The sequence below is a fragment of the Canis aureus genome, chromosome 32, assembly GCF_053574225.1.
Source record: "Canis aureus isolate CA01 chromosome 32, VMU_Caureus_v.1.0, whole genome shotgun sequence".
Lineage (NCBI taxonomy): Eukaryota > Metazoa > Chordata > Mammalia > Carnivora > Canidae > Canis > Canis aureus.
Window position 1 is genome coordinate 13,506,605 of NC_135642.1, and position 15,635 is coordinate 13,522,239.

The 15,635-nt window shown below is 36.7% G+C and overlaps 1 protein-coding gene and 1 long non-coding RNA gene across 22 annotated transcripts in view; one reads left to right on the forward strand and one right to left on the reverse strand.

Moving 5' to 3' along the window:
* Positions 1-15,635, forward strand: part of MGA (MAX dimerization protein MGA) — a 172,883-nt gene that overhangs the window by 128,114 nt on the left and 29,134 nt on the right. For 18 of the 20 annotated variants that reach the window (XM_077880715.1, XM_077880714.1, XM_077880717.1 and 15 more), the window contains exons 10-13: positions 11,092-11,318; positions 12,311-12,487; positions 13,270-13,342; positions 14,576-15,090. In XM_077880715.1, the coding sequence (XP_077736841.1) occupies positions 11,092-11,318; positions 12,311-12,487; positions 13,270-13,342; positions 14,576-15,090 (992 nt within the window). The remainder of the gene's footprint in view (positions 1-11,091; positions 11,319-12,310; positions 12,488-13,269; positions 13,343-14,575; positions 15,091-15,635) is intronic. The other 2 variants (XM_077880733.1, XM_077880722.1) reach the window with 1 other exon arrangement.
* Positions 9,414-15,635, reverse strand: part of LOC144303056 (uncharacterized) — a 36,990-nt gene continuing 30,768 nt past the window's right edge. For both annotated transcript variants that reach the window (XR_013370089.1, XR_013370088.1), the window contains one exon: positions 9,414-11,892. This is a non-coding gene — a long non-coding RNA (uncharacterized LOC144303056). The remainder of the gene's footprint in view (positions 11,893-15,635) is intronic.

The following is a 15,635-nucleotide window of genomic DNA, read 5'->3' on the forward strand; positions in this document are numbered from 1 at the left end:
TGTGAGACTATGCTTTCAATTTTTTGAGTATATAACCTGAAATGGAATTTCTGGATCATATCGTAATTCGGCTTTTATTTTTTTTTTAAAGATTTTATTTATTTATTCATGAGAGACAGAGAGGCAGAGACACACAGGCAGAGGGAGAAGCAGGCTCCCTGCAAGGTGCCTGATGTGGGACTGGATCCTGGATCTCAGGATCACTCCCTGAGCTGAAGGCTGACACTCAACTGCTGAGCCACCCAGGCGTCCCTCTACTTTTAATTTTTTGAAGAACGATCATACTCTTTTCTATAGCATCTATACTCTTTGATATTCCCACTAATAGTGCTCAAGGGTTCTAATTTTTCTATATCCTCACTGGCACTTACTTTGTTTTTTTTAATAAGATCCATCCTAATTGGTGTGAGATGGTATCTCATTGTAGTTTTGATTTGCATTTCCCTAATGATTACTGGTGTTGAGGATCTTTTCATGTGCTTATTGGCCATTTGTATGTTTTCTTTGAAGCAATGTCTGTTCAAGTTCTCTCCTCATTGTTGAATTGGGTTGTTTGGTTTCCTTGTTAGGTTTTAGGAGTTCTGTCTGTATTCTGTACATTATCCCATATCAAGATGTGGTTTCCAAATAATTCTCCCATTCTGTGGGTAGCCTTTTTACTTTTTGTTTAGTGTCTTTTGATACAAAAAATTTAAAAATCTTCATGATTCTAACTTGTCTTTTTTTGTTACCTGTCTCTTTCATGTTGCATGTAAGAAATCATTGCCAAATCCAGTGTCATGAAGCTTTTGTTCTGTTTTTTCCTTCTAAGAGTTTTATTGACTTAGGTTCTTGATCCATTTTGAGTTCATTGTTTTGTATGTGGTATTAGGTAAGGGTCAAACTTCACTGTTTTACATGTGGATACTTAGTGTTCCTAGCACCATTTATTGAAAAGACTGTCCCATCACCACTGAATGGTCTTGGCACCCTTGTTCAAAAATAATTTGCTATATATGCAAGAGTTTATTTTTGGGCTATCTTTTGTATCCCGCTAGTCTGTTTGTCTGCCTTTGTGCCAATCCCACTGTTTTGGTTATGGTAGCTTTGTAGTAAGTTTTGAAATCGGGAAGTGTGAATACTCCTGTTTTTCATTATTTTTCAAGATTCCTTTTGGCTATTCATATGAATTGAGATTCCATACGAATTTTAGAATGGGTTTTTCTATTTGTGCAAAAACTGTCATTGGGATTTTGATGAGTATTATATTGAATCTAGAGATTGCTTTGGGTAGAAATGACATTTTAATAGTGTTAAATCTTGACAATCATGAGCATAGTATGTGCTGCTACTTATGTTGTGTTTAATTTCTATCAGAAATGTTTTGTAGTTGTAATTGTATGAGTTTATTTCCTTAAGTTAATGTCTTAAGTATTTTGTTCTTTTTTTTTTTTTTTTAAAAACTGCCATTTTTATTTTTTATTTATTTATTTTTTTTATTTTTTATTTATTTATGATAGTCACAGAGAGAGAGAGAGAGGCAGAGACACAGGCAGAGGGAGAAGCAGGCTCCATGCACCGGGAGCCTGATGTGGGATTCGATCCCGGGTCTCCAGGATCGCGCCCTGGGCCAAAGGCAGGCGCCAAACCGCTGCGCCACCCAGGGATCCCTATTTTGTTCTTTTTGATGTTGTGAATGGAATTGTTTTTGTCCTTTCCTTTTCAGATTTATTGTTCGTGTATATAAATGCAGCAGATTTTTGTTGACTTTGTATCCTGTTGCATCCTGCTGAATCATTTATTCCTGCTGAATTCATTTATTCTCACTGTGTGTGTGTTAGAGCGAGCTTCAGCTTCTAAAAAGAAATTTATTCAAGAGAGAGTGTGTGTGCACATGAAAGAGTACATGCATGGGGTGTGGGGGGGTAGAGGGGAAAGGACAGAGGAAGAAGCAGTCCCCACTGAGCAGGGAGCCCAACGTGGGGCTTGATCCCAGGACACTGAGATCATGACCTGAGCCAAAGGCAGACACTTAACTGACTGAGCCACCCAGGTGCCTCTAGCATTTTCTGTATCTAAATAGCCACACTACCTTGAAATAGATCATTTTATTTGTCCCTTTTCAATTTTGATGCCTCTTGTTTCTTTTTCTTACCAAATTCCCTGAGTCAAACACAGTAGAGTGTTGAGTAGAAGTGGTGAATGTGGCCATCTTTGCCTTATTCCTGCTCTTACAGGAAAACCTTTCCGCCTTTCACCATTGAATGTGATGGTTGCTTTGGCTTTTTCATATATGGCTTTTATTAATGTTGAGGTAATTTCCTGTTCTTATTTTTTTTTATTGTTTTTATCGTAAAAGGATGTTAAATTTTGTCAAATGCTTTTTCTGTATCAATCGAGATATCATTTGGTTTTTTTTTTACCTTCGTTCTGTATATGTGGCATAAATTTTTATATGTTGAACTCTTTTTTATTAATGGTGTATAATCATTAATAAACCACATTAATGGTGTATAATCATTTTAATAAACTGCTGAATCTTGTTTGCTGGGTATTTTGTTGAGGAATTTTACAACAGTGTTCGTAATATTGTCTGTAGTTTTGTTTGTTAAATGTCTTTATTTGGCTTTGATATCAGTAATTCTAACCTCATAGAATGAGTTTGGAAATGTACCCTTCCTTTCAGTTTTCTGGGTAAGTTCTAGAATGATTGAGATTATTAGTCCTTTAAATGTTTAGTAAAGAATTTACCAGTGAAGCTACCAGGTCCAGGGCTTTTCATTGTTGCTAGGTTTTGATTAGTAATTCAGTATCCTTACTAGTTTTAGGTCTGTTCTGATTGGCTCTTTCTTTGTGATGTAGTCTTGGGTAGATGTTGATTTGGGAGATCTTTCATGTTTTTTAAGCATTTAGAGCTATTAAATTTTTCTTATAGAAACAGTTGTACTGTGTCTTTAGTTTTGGTATGTTGCATTTTTGTTTTCCTTTGTCTCTAAGTATCATCTAATTTCCCTTGTGATTTCTTTAATCCATTGATTGTTGAAAAGTGTGTTAATTTCCACAGTTTTGTTATTTTCCAGTGTTCCTTTTGTTACTGATTTCTAACTTTATCCTGTTATGGTCAGAGAAGATAATTTGCATGATATCTGTCTTTTTAAAATCTATTCAGACGTAATTTGTGGCCTAACATGATCTATCCTGAAAGATGTCCCAAATGTACTTGAGAGGAATGTGTATTCTGTTGTTGGGTAAGGTGTTCTGTATATGTCTATTAGATCTAGTTTTTTTGTGTTGAGTTCTCTGGTTCCTTGCTTATCTTCTGATTGTTCTGTCCGTTACTTTGAATGGGGTGTTGAACTCTCCAGCTATTATTGCAGACCTATGTATTTTTGCCTTTAATTATATCATTTTTGCTTCATATATTTTGATAGGGTGTCATTAGGTATATTCATGTTTATAATTGTTACTGAAACCAAGAGTCAGACACTTAACCCACTGAGCTACCCGTGTGCCCCAACCTTTTTGGCTTATTTTAATACTTATTTTGTCTGATACTAGTGTAGCCACTCCTACTCTCTTTTGATTATTATTTTTAGGGACTATCTTTTCCTAGCCTTTCACTTTCAACATGTTTGTGTCTTTGGATCTTAAATGAATCTTGTGTAGACAAGGTATAATTAGATCATGTGTTTTCATCAGTTCTTCTAATCTGTCTTTAATGGGAGAATTTAAACCATTTACATTTAAGATAATGACAGGAGGAACTTCTGTTATTGTGCTTTTCTTTTCCTTTTTCTTTTTTTTTTTTTTTTCTTTTCCTTTTTCATTGTATATTCTATATATGCCTTGAAGCCTTTTTTGGTCCTTATTTCCTGCATTATTTATTGTCTTTTGTGTTTAGTAGGTATTTTTAGTGTTTTGTAGTGAATTGTTTAAGTTCTTTTCTCATTTCCTTTAATGTGTGTTCTGGAACTATTTTCTTTGGTTGCCATGGGATTATGTTTAACATCCTAAATTTATAAGTTGATTTTTATGTAATTTAACATCAATAACTCTACTCCTTTCAGTTATTGATGTCACAGTTTTACAACTTTATACGTTGCATGCTTGAAAAGATAAACTAAAACTTAAAAAAATGTATTAACCATTCAAATTATTTAGAAAACAAAATTTGGAGTTATAAACAAAGTTAAAGTAATAGTAGCTTTTACACTAATGGATTTTTTTCCCTTTAAATTAGTCTCTTGGGGCAGCCCTGGTGGCCCAGTGGTTTAGTGCTGCCTTTAGCCCAGGGCATGATCCTGGAGACACGGGATTGAGTCCCATGTCAGGCTTCCTGCATAGAGCCTGCTTCTCCCTCTGCCTGTGTCTCTGCCTCTCTCTTTCTCTGTCTCATGAATAAATACATAAAATTAAAAAAAAATTAGTCTCAAGTCCTGTAGGAAACAAAGTACAGTTACAAATCGTTTTTGTTTTTTTTTTTTAATTTATGATAGTCACACACACACACACACACACACACACAGAGAGAGAGAGAGAGAGAGGCAGAGACACAGGCAGAGGGAGAAGCAGGCTCCATGCACTGGACATTTGAATCTAATAATTTGTAACTCTGGAAATCAAATTCTCGTTCTTCCCCAGAGTTTTTTATTTTATACTTTATTTTATATTTTATTTTATTTATTTTTATTTTTATTTTTATTTTTATTTTATTTTTATTTCTATTTTTTTTTATCCTAGGTAGTCTCTGTTAAAGATCACCTTGGTCTGTTTTCTGGTCTTTGAGCCTTTTTGTTTTCATGCATAGTCATTTGGTTTTGAATATCCTCATCTTTAATATCTGGGTCTTGAGAGGGGAAAAAGTAAAAAACTGAAGGGGGGAATGAAGAGTGTTAGCCTTCGAAATTCCTTGGAAGTCGCTTAAGACAGGAAGAAGGGCTTGCAGTAGTTGGGGGAGGTGCAACAAAAATGACTGCCTACCTCTTTGCACCTTTGATTAGAAGCAGCCAGCAGTCAGAGATCTCTGATGTTTTGGAGGACAGAACCCTTTTTGCCTGGCTACCACAAGCTACAAGCTACTTCTGGAACATATACACACACACAGCTACCTGCCTGGTGACTGGAGGATGGGGAATGGGTAGCTACTGTTGTGCTGAAAGCTGAAATTTACCACAGTCAATGGCCATTTTACTGTCCCAAGTCTTCCCTGGAATTTGTAAGCAAGCCTTTGACTCCATAATTCCAAAATAGTTATATTAGGCAGATTCTGTTGGTGCATTTGTTGTTTATGAATGGAATTCCAGGTGCTACCTGTTTATCTTCCTGGAATTCTCTCAACATCCATTTTTGTTTGGGAGCAATTCTTGATTGGGGAAGCAAGTAAGACTCAATATTCTACTAAAGGTGTCATGTTTCATTTTAATTTGTAATTTCATTGCAGTCCTAATCAGAATCTTGACGACGGCTTTTTATGTGAAACTTCAAAATCTAATTCTAAAATTTATTTGGAAATGCAAAGGACCTAGAAATAGGACAATCTTGAATAGTGAGAAGGTGGGAGAATTTGCTGTATTGGATGTCAAAACTTATAAAATGACCACATGTAATACAGGGTGATATGGGCTTGAGTATAAAGTAAATAGGTCAGTAGAATGGATTCAGACATATATGGGCACTTAATTGGAGGAATATTGCAGAGGAATATGGAAGGGATATTTTATCACGACCTGAGCCAAAGGCAGAAGCTTAACCACTGAACCACTCAGGCACCCCAGAAGGGATAATCTTAAACTGTGGTGAATATTCACATGGGAAAGAGTGAAACTTGACTTATTCCTCATTATACAAAGAAATAAGTTCTATGAGATTATAGGCCTAATTGTGGAAAGCTGAATAATAAACTTTCAGAAGATAACATACAAGAATATACGTATGATTTCGTATTAGGTAAAGATTTTTTAAGCATGACAGAAGAAAATAATCCTTACAAGTTAAAATGAGAAATTTCGTTAACACATGAAGCAAGTGAAAATGTACACTACAGTGAGACAACAGATATCTGCAACATCTAAGAATCTATATCTAGAACATGTAGAGAGGTCTATAAATTAATCAGAATTAAACAGTCCCAGTGGCAGCCCAGGTGGCTTAGCGGTTTAGCACCACCTTCAGCCCAGGGCCTGATCCTGGAGACCCGGGATCTAGGCCCACGTCGGGCTCCCGGCATGAAGCCTGCTTCTCCCTCTGCTTGTGTCTCTGCCTCTCTCTGTGTGTGTGTGTGTGACTATCATAAATAAATAAAAATTAAAACAAAAACAAAAACAGTCCCATAAAAAATGGGCAAGACTTTGAGATGTATTTCATGAAGGGGGGGCAGGGGATGTTGAACATCTTCATTCGTAGTCAGAGAAGTACAAAGTCCACAGCAAGATTCCACTGCATGCCTGCCAGAATGGTTATAATTAAAATTTTATGGTAATATCAAATGTTGATAAATTGGAACTCATACACTGCTGATAGAAATGTAAATTGATTTAACTAATAACAAATTGAATAAGCAGTACTATGAATAATTAGAGTACATCACAGTAAAAATAAATGAATTATTTAGGTAAGTGCAACAGCATAAATTTACAAATACAATGTTGACTGAAGAGGAAATGTAAGCAAAGTAGTATATTTCTATGGCTACATTTATATAAATTTCAAAATCAGGCAAAATTAAGCCATGATATTTAGGGGTATGTATTTTGGCTTTAAAAAAGGAATGTGTAGAGGTAGTTATCATTTAAGTGATTTCTCTTGTGGGAAAGAAATGTGATTGAGAAAGAGCATGCAAGGGCTCCTGGGGTTGATGAAAGTATTTCATTTCTTGACCTGTGTAGTGATGGCAGTATTTCATTTCTTGACCTGTGTAGTATTTACATAGGTATGTACTTGTTTATATATTTTGAGTTTGTGTGTGTGTGTATGTGTATGTGTGTATATGTGTGTGTGTGTGTGTATATATATATATAGCTTTTGCACTTACTGGATATTACATTTCACAATAAAAAGGCTTAAAATGCATACAAAAATGGGAGAGAGGGGAATATACTATGCAGATTATTAGCATAGCAGTTTTCTAAGACTTCTTTGACACTATTCATTTCTGGAGTAACTGCTATGGACCCTGCTAAGAGTGATAGGAGGTAAGATAAAGACAATTAAAATGAAGTCCATCTCTAAGAGATTATGCTCAGTTTCACAAAACAGGTATGTGGGAAGTGTATAGATACGTATTTACTGTAATTTTTAAAAAGATTTTTATTTATTAGAGAGGAGGAGAGATCATAAGCAGGGGATGGGGGAGAGGAAGGGAGAGGGAGAAGCAGGCTCCCTGCTGAGCAGGGAGCTGAACTCAAGGCTTGATCCCTGGATCCTGGGATCATGACTAGGGCCGAAGTCTGACTTAAACAACTGAGCCACCCAGGTGCTCCTATTTATTGTAATTTTAAGTTCCACAATTATAAATATGCCATACTGTTGTGTCATAAACAATAGGCTTATTGAGAACCCAGAAGGCAGTGATAATGCTAGAGGACTTTGGTGAGGTAATACTGGGAAGCATTTAAATAGAAAAGAGGGGATACCACTCTTCTTGAAACAAGTTTCTGTTCTTGGCTTCTGTGAATATGCGCTATTCTGGTTCTCCCCCTTAATTCTGCCTTTGGTAGTTTTTCTTTTTTTACCCCTGGATTTCAGGTGAAGAGTAGGAGGATCCCTGGTATATTGTGAAGGGGAACAGGGAAATGCTGTATCTTGGATCCATCCCTAGCAGTGTAAAGGAATCAAAGTGGACAGTGGGCTAATGAAGTATAAGGAATTGGTTTGTTTGCCTTTGTGTGGAGTCTGTCCATTTTCATGGCTTCAGATGTAGTCCCTGACAATGACAGTTCTGATTTTGTGTTTAAGTTTTTATATTTTCATTTAAGTAAGCTCTACATCCAACGTGGGGCTCAAACCCCTTACACGGAGATTAAGAGTTGCATGTTCTGCCAACTGAGCCAGCCAGGTGCCCTGACAGTTCTGATTCATATCGTGTCCCCTATTTGATTATGTTGCTGGCATTTCAGTCTTACATGCCCTAAAGAGAACTGAACTCTACCCTTCCCAATCAGCTCCTTTTATGAACTCCCCTATTTACTGGAACACCATTTTCCCATTTATCAACAGTTGAAACTTTAGAGTTGTCTTTGATTTCCTATGAGTGATTAAGATGTCTTAAAATATTTTAAGAGGTTTTTTTTGAAGTATTGTACTGTGTGTTTTGTAGCCTGTTATTTTCAAAAGAAAAAGTGGAAAAGGGACCTTTACTTAGTGCAATCCTTAACTTTTGGAGGTTTAGAAAAGCCTTAAAGATGATTGAAAGAGGTCAAAGGCTGTAGTGTTTGTGTTGAAGGCAGTTTTACTTATGTCATAGAATTAATATGTTTATGAAATAATTAGCAACACTAGGCAATAAAGTTTTATCAAGAGTGGTAGAACCTCTATTAATACCCACCTCCATGTGAAGGCACCTCTGGTTACCCTTTTAAAAATGCGACGCTCTCTCCTCAAAATGCATAGTCACACATGCTCACTATGCTACTTATTTCCTGTCTCTGCTTTTTTTTTTTTCCCCCTTATAAGCACTTACCACAATCCAATGTATTTTCTGTATTTGTCTTGTTTATTGCCTGTTTTGCCCTCTTCCCCCAACTTAAACGTAAGCTCCGGAAAGGCAGGGATTTTTGTCAATCTTTTTTGTTATTCTGTGAAGTCTTATACATAGTAAACATTGAAATAATGTGTCCTCCTGCATTTCTGATGCAGAGATTAAAAAGAACTGTGGTTAAAAAAAAAAAAAGACATCTGTGAATACTAGGGTGTTAGAAGCCTTTGTGAATTATGTGAATAAATGAACTAGGTTATAAAAGTTGGACAATGGATACTACTTGAAATTGAGTTTGACACTTTTGGTTATCTAGCCAAAAAACACAAGCAAGCCGAAGAAAAGGAAAGGAAGGGTTTTACTTGCAACAAGTAAAGAGAATACCAGGACTATTTCCTAAAGCAGTGTCAACAGGAACAACAAAATTGTGGAAGTTTTAAGCTAAGGGCACATGCACATTTGTGAAGGGGCTTGACAAAGAGTTCCGTATAGAATTGGGACAAAAGTCATCCTAGGTTGACAGAATCCAGGTCCTAGTTGATGGAAGCGATAAATCCAGCAAGGGTTGGCACCATCAGTTCTCTGTTTCAGTTAGTCCACAGTTGGAGTGCTCAAACAGGTTTGAATCCTGCAAAAATGACTCAAGAATGTGTGTTAGGTCATTGTTTACTTTTGAAACAGCACTGGGAACTTTATCATTGATTTATTGTCTCTGATAGGGTTAGGCTAATTCCTGGTCTGGTAGAGACTTAGTTTTTGCGTTCCTTCTGTTGTGTTAAAATTCCTAACTGTGGAGGTTTTTACCTTTTTTTTTTTTTTTTTAATATATAATTCTAACACCTAGGAAGTTCTGCAGAATTGTGCTTGGGCAAGTAGTGTGGGTAGGACATAGATCACGAAATGACTGGAGGCCTTAAAAGAACTTCTCTTAGCTTAAAAAAGCTATGACTGGCCTCCTAACCCCCCCCCCCCCCATTCCTAACCCTGTCTGCCTACACAAAGACTACTAACTAGCAGAATTATTGGGTCAAGTACTTTCTCTCTGAAGAGTTTTTCCTCCTTATTTTAATCTTCAGATATTTATTCAGCATTTTGTGCTTATGCTCTGAATGATGTTAGTCTTAGGAACCCTTTAGATAGAGTTGGGTTTTAGTGGAGTCTTAATATTCAAAGCAAATATACTTTATGAAATCAGGTTGCAGTTCTGATTCAGCTTTGTTATGAAAGATTGAGCCAAATGTTTGAATTAAATGTGAATTCTGCTCAGTCATATTTTAGTTGACCATAGGCAGGGATTTTGGATTTTAGACTTAGAACTGGCTTCATCCTGAGGATCATTAAAATGTAAAATACAATCTTTGTTTTCTCTTCAGCTGTCTGCTTTATGGGAATAGACAGTTTGCTTCGAGAATAAAGCCAGCTTCCTCTTAACCTAGATCTTCCATTTAATTTGATGAATAATACTTGTTTTACTTTGTGTAGACCTTGATAGTATGATTTCATCTCTGGTTTCATTGCTTTTCCATTAATACATTTTGTTCCTATGCTGAGTTCAGGCTGTTTTTTGAATACGTTTTTGTCATCAGGGAGCAACAGTAACTGCTGTGTCTCTGGAGCCAGATTGAGTTTGATCCTGGCTCTGCCTCTTATTGTTTGACTTCTGAATCTCAGCTTCTGCAGAATGGGGATAATAATGTCTCAAGGGCTATTGTGACAGTTAAATGAGGTAAAGCATATTAAGTGTTTAAAATAGGTACATAGTAAGGTTCAATAGATACTTTTTTTTTAAAAGACTATTTATTCATGAGACACATACACACACACACACACACACACACACACACACACACACACAGGCAGAGACATAAGCAGAGGGAGAAGCAGGCTCCATGCAGGGAACCTGATGTGGGACTTGATCCTGGGACTCCAGGATCACACCCTGAGCCAAAGGCAGATGCTCAACCGCTGAGCCACCCAGGCTTCCCAATACTTGTTTTATTTGTAAAATTAAAAAGTATAGTATTGAACAATTATCTTTCTAGGATACTAGGGAAGCCTTTTCTGATCATGCTAAATATCTCCTATTAACTCTGCATCCCTTACCTTGGTATATTTTTCTATGTGACACTTAGCATTACTTTATATTAAATGTTAAGTTTGTTCCTACTAGATTATAAACCCTATAAGGGCAAGGACTTTGTTTTATTCATAGCTGTTTTCCCTCTAGTGCCTAAAACAGTATCTGACTTACAATAGATATTCAACAAATAATTGATAAATCAAGGTGTTTGATGGCAACTAAAGGTTTTTTAGGGGGCATCTGTTAGATTGTTTTAATGAATTATTGCTCTCTGTAAGGGAACACATTTTGTTTTGGTAGTGCTAAAGGCACTTAAAATCTTCTCCTTCTTTTTATTAAGCTATATGTGAAACAGAGCCTGAACAGCCTGTTCGACATTACCCATTATGGGTGAAAGTAGAAGGTGAAGTAGATCCAGAGCCAGTTTATATCCCAACGCCTTCCGTCATTGAGCCTATGAAGCCGTTGTTGTTGCCTCAGCCAGAAGTTTTACCTACTACTGTGAAGGGCAAAGTGCTCACTGGAATTAAGCCTGCCAGAGCATATACTCCTAAACCCAATCCTGTGGTAAGCCCAGAGTTTTATCTTTTGTTGCGAGCTACAGAAATCATTTGGAAAGATAATGGATTTCAATCAGAGTTTTGGTGTATATTCTGTGAATCATTTTGTTTTTAAGTAACCTGTCTGTAAACATCACTCTTATTTAATCATCTTAATTGCTGACACTTTAGAAATATCATAAAAGTAGAGTGAATAGTAGTAATTATTAAGGATAGCCAAATCTTTCTTCAGGAAGAGCATATAAAGTTGTGTTTTTGTTTTTAAACACGACTAGCAAAGGTCTTTTAAAGATACTTATTCCCATGGTGTGGAATATTGAGTATTAGTAGGAAAGCATTAAGGAAAGTTTTAGGAAGTAACTCCTCTTTTTACAAATGATTTCTTTATGTACAGTAACAGTAAAGGATTTAAATAAGTTGATGACTGTGAAGGCTGATTGATAAAAGCTGATACTTCTTTTAAGAGCTGAAGCATTTATGATTAAGTCCATCTCAATCTTCAGTCTTCTTGAAGAAAGATGCTTTAGTGCAGTGCCATTCAATGTGGTCTTTGTGCTGATCCAAAACTATTTGTTATAAGGCTGTGAAATAAATATAGAAAATGAGAGTAAATATTTAGAAACTTTTTATAGCAACTTGATAGAATAGTTTTATGTGTATTTAATACTAAGCAACTTGGACTTGTATTTTACATGTCTTTCATTTTTCTGAAAACTTATTTTAAAAAAGGATTGGTCTTTTTTGGATTGGTAATTAAGTGTATCCTCATTGCAGATAAATTGAGAAGCACTGCTCTAATGTGATCTGAGATTTCTTGATAGAGAACCAGATCCTTTCTGACTGCCCAAGATTCAGCATATATTAACTGTACTTGTTAAATTTTGCGTTTAAAAATTTCAAATGTTGTAATAGAAATAAAGATTAAACATCCTTTTTCTTTTGAGTCTAGGATGTTTTTTTCCCCAGTATATGGAATGTTTTGTTGTATGAAACTTACAGATTCGGGAAGAGGACAAGGATCCAGTCTACTTGTACTTTGAAAGTATGATGACTTGTGCCCGAGTTCGCGTATATGAACGAAAAAAAGAGGAACAGAGACAACCGTCCCCATCACTGTCCCCATCATTTCAGCAGCCGGGCTCATGTCAGTCTAATCCTGAGAACTGTAGTGTAAAGGTGATTTACTTAATTGCATAATTAGTCTTTTTAACCTCCCATTGCCCTGTTGCTGGTGTTAGAATTTACATTACTATCAAAATAATTTGGAGTGATTCTTGTGGGGCAGAGAAATCTTACTTGCTGTGTGTATCAATTTGTTTCTCAGCATCCCTATTCTAGAGAATAGTCCTTTAAGGTTATTTAAAGTATTATTCTTTCTGAAGCTGAAATAATTTTTAAAAGTTTAAGCATTCCTACTTTTTTTTTTTTAAAGATTTTATTTATTCATTCATGAGAGAGACAGAGAGAGGCAGAGACACAGGCAGAGGGACAAGCAGGCTCCATGCAGGGACCCCGATGCAGGACTCGATCCCGGGACTCCAGAATCACACCCTGGGCTGAAGGCAGGCGCTAAACCACTGAGCCACCCAGGGATCCCCGCATTTCTACTTTTTATTAAATCATTTATTTGTGATTATTAGGATTTGTATCTGTATTGGTGAATTTTCAAATTAACTGAAGCTCATTCCATTAAACATCAAATACCTTTCCTTCTTTACCTAGAATACACTGGTGTAAATTTTTTTCTTGGTGACTCAGTTACTGTCAAGGACATTAGAGAGCAAGGCCACTTGTTTTTGCCAAGGGTTATATAATAGTAAGGCAGCTGTGCGTGCAGATGTGAAGATGTTGACAAGTTTCTTTGCTGTTTAGGCTTCTTTGAGAGATTTAATGTTTATGTCCTAGTCTCTCTTGATAATAATTACGTATTGAAGTATTTGTATTACTCCCTTCTTTAGGAGCCTGACTCTGAACAGCAGCCCTTGAAACCAATCACCTGTGACCTAGAGGATGATTCTGATAAATCACAAGGTCTGTTTGAAAATTAAGTCTTAAATCATTTAATAGTAATTATGGGGGGCACACACACCCCAAAACATTTTTACCTACCCCTTTTTAAGCTTCTGCTAAAAATAGAGATGATAGAGAAGTCTTTTCCTATTACTTGGTCTGTTTATCACTCCTAAGAAATAAAATTCACTTATGTTGATACACCATGTTATTACAAGAGATGTTTAGGGTAAGGTTAGTGATTCTCTCTCTCGAAAGATGTATTTAGTTTTAGAGTGTGCAAGCAGGGGGCCGAGGGAGAGGGAGAGAGAGAATCCTCAAGCAGACTCCCAGTTGAGTGTGGAGCTTGATGTGGGGCTTGATCCCAGGACCCCGAGACCATGACCTGAGATGAAATCAAGAGTGGGACACTTAACTGAGCCACCCAGGGACCCCCCAACTCCCCCCCTTTAAAATGGCTTAATACACACAAAAAGTGATAAATGTTTCTGTAGCATACTGAGGTATATGGAGGAGGCTGCTAGGGTGAAGGGAACCTGTCTGAGAACACAACCACCTTGAAGGCTGAGGGTATCTGTATCCTGACATACTTGTAATTAGCACATTGGTTGGGAGACTATACTGTAGAAGTCTAGGTATCTAGTGAAACAGACATCCAATTAACAAGCTGCCATGAATATAAATACCTGGTGAGCTCTAAATGACCGATACATAATGTAGAAGTGGAGCAGTCCTATCCAGAGTCACAGAATAATACAGAAGTATTTGCAGTAGAAACTAGAAATAGAACACTTTCTTTTTAAAACCATAGTATTCTCTCTTACTGTCCTTTAGGATTGACTCTACCATCACATGTCACAAAGCATGTTGCATATGTCCTTGCTTTTCCTGTATGGATAGCAGAGCACTAAACTATATCACATCTTAACCTTGGTATGCTTTGCAAGATAACACCTTCTTATATAATAGTCATGGCTTTTTAGAGCAGTCTTAAGGTAGGACTCCCTTTTTATTAGGGACCCCAGACAACAGGTTATCCTATTATAGTCTGGTTCTCTGGAATATTTCTTTTTCTTGGAAAGCCCCAAATTGTGAGAGTTAAATTACCACTGGAAGTACCTGGGATTCAGACACTGGGCAACTGCTCAATTTCTGTGCCCTTGGCACTTCTTTGAGAATCTAGGGAAAATAAAAATCTTTTGAAGTTCAGTAAAAAATGCTGTGATGCAGGAATATCTTTCAATTCCTTATCAGAAAAAAGCTGGAAGTCTTCCTGCAATGAAGGGGAATCCTCTACCTCCTATGTGCATCAGAGGTCACCAGGTGGTCCCACCAAACTGATAGAAATCATCTCAGACTGCAACTGGGAGGAGGATCGGAACAAGATTTTGAGCATCTTATCCCAGCACATCAATAGCAACATGCCACAGTCACTTAAGGTGGGCAGCTTCATCATTGAGTTGGCTTCTCAGCGAAAGAGCCGGGGTGAGAAGAACCCTCCTGTTTATTCTTCTCGTGTGAAAATATCTATGCCATCATGCCAAGATCAAGATGATATGGCTGAGAAATCTGGATCAGAGACTCCTGATGGTCCATTATCCCCTGGGAAAATGGATGATATCTCTCCTGTGCAGACAGATGCCCTGGATTCAGTGAGGGAGAGATTACATGGAGGCAAAGGTCTGCCTTTTTATGCAGGGCTTTCTCCTGCAGGGAAGCTTGTGGCCTATAAACGTAAACCCAGTTCAAGCACATCTGGGCTTATCCAGGTGAGAATTATCTTTAATCTGGATGTAGCACCTTTATCTCCTTAGATAACATCTTGATTTTTCAGAGCCCTTTGTGGGCCTTAAATAATTTATCTTCACATTTCCTGGGAACTGGGTGACAAAACCATCTCTTTTTATAATAGGCCTAGTTTAGGTGCGCATACCTAGAGTGAATTTTTGACACATTTACAAACGGAAATGTAGAGTCCTATATTAGTTTATTTTATTTCTGGTCTTCTCAGAAAGTTCCTACTCTTAAAATTTTATTACTTGGGCTCTAGTAATACTTTGACAACTAAATAAGGATACTAAGGAGTTCAGTCTAGTTCTTGGGGTTATTATTAGCATATAGCTTTCAAAACAAAACAAGGTGAAATTGATTTTAAGATAGCAGTATATATTTATAAGGTGTTACATGTATAAAATTTTAAAAAATTGAGCCCCACAGTTCACTATTTATTTGGTCCATTGTAGGGTTTTTGCTAATAAAATCATTGTCATAGTGCAAATATACCCTTACTGTTTAGTAATTCAGGCAGGCTATA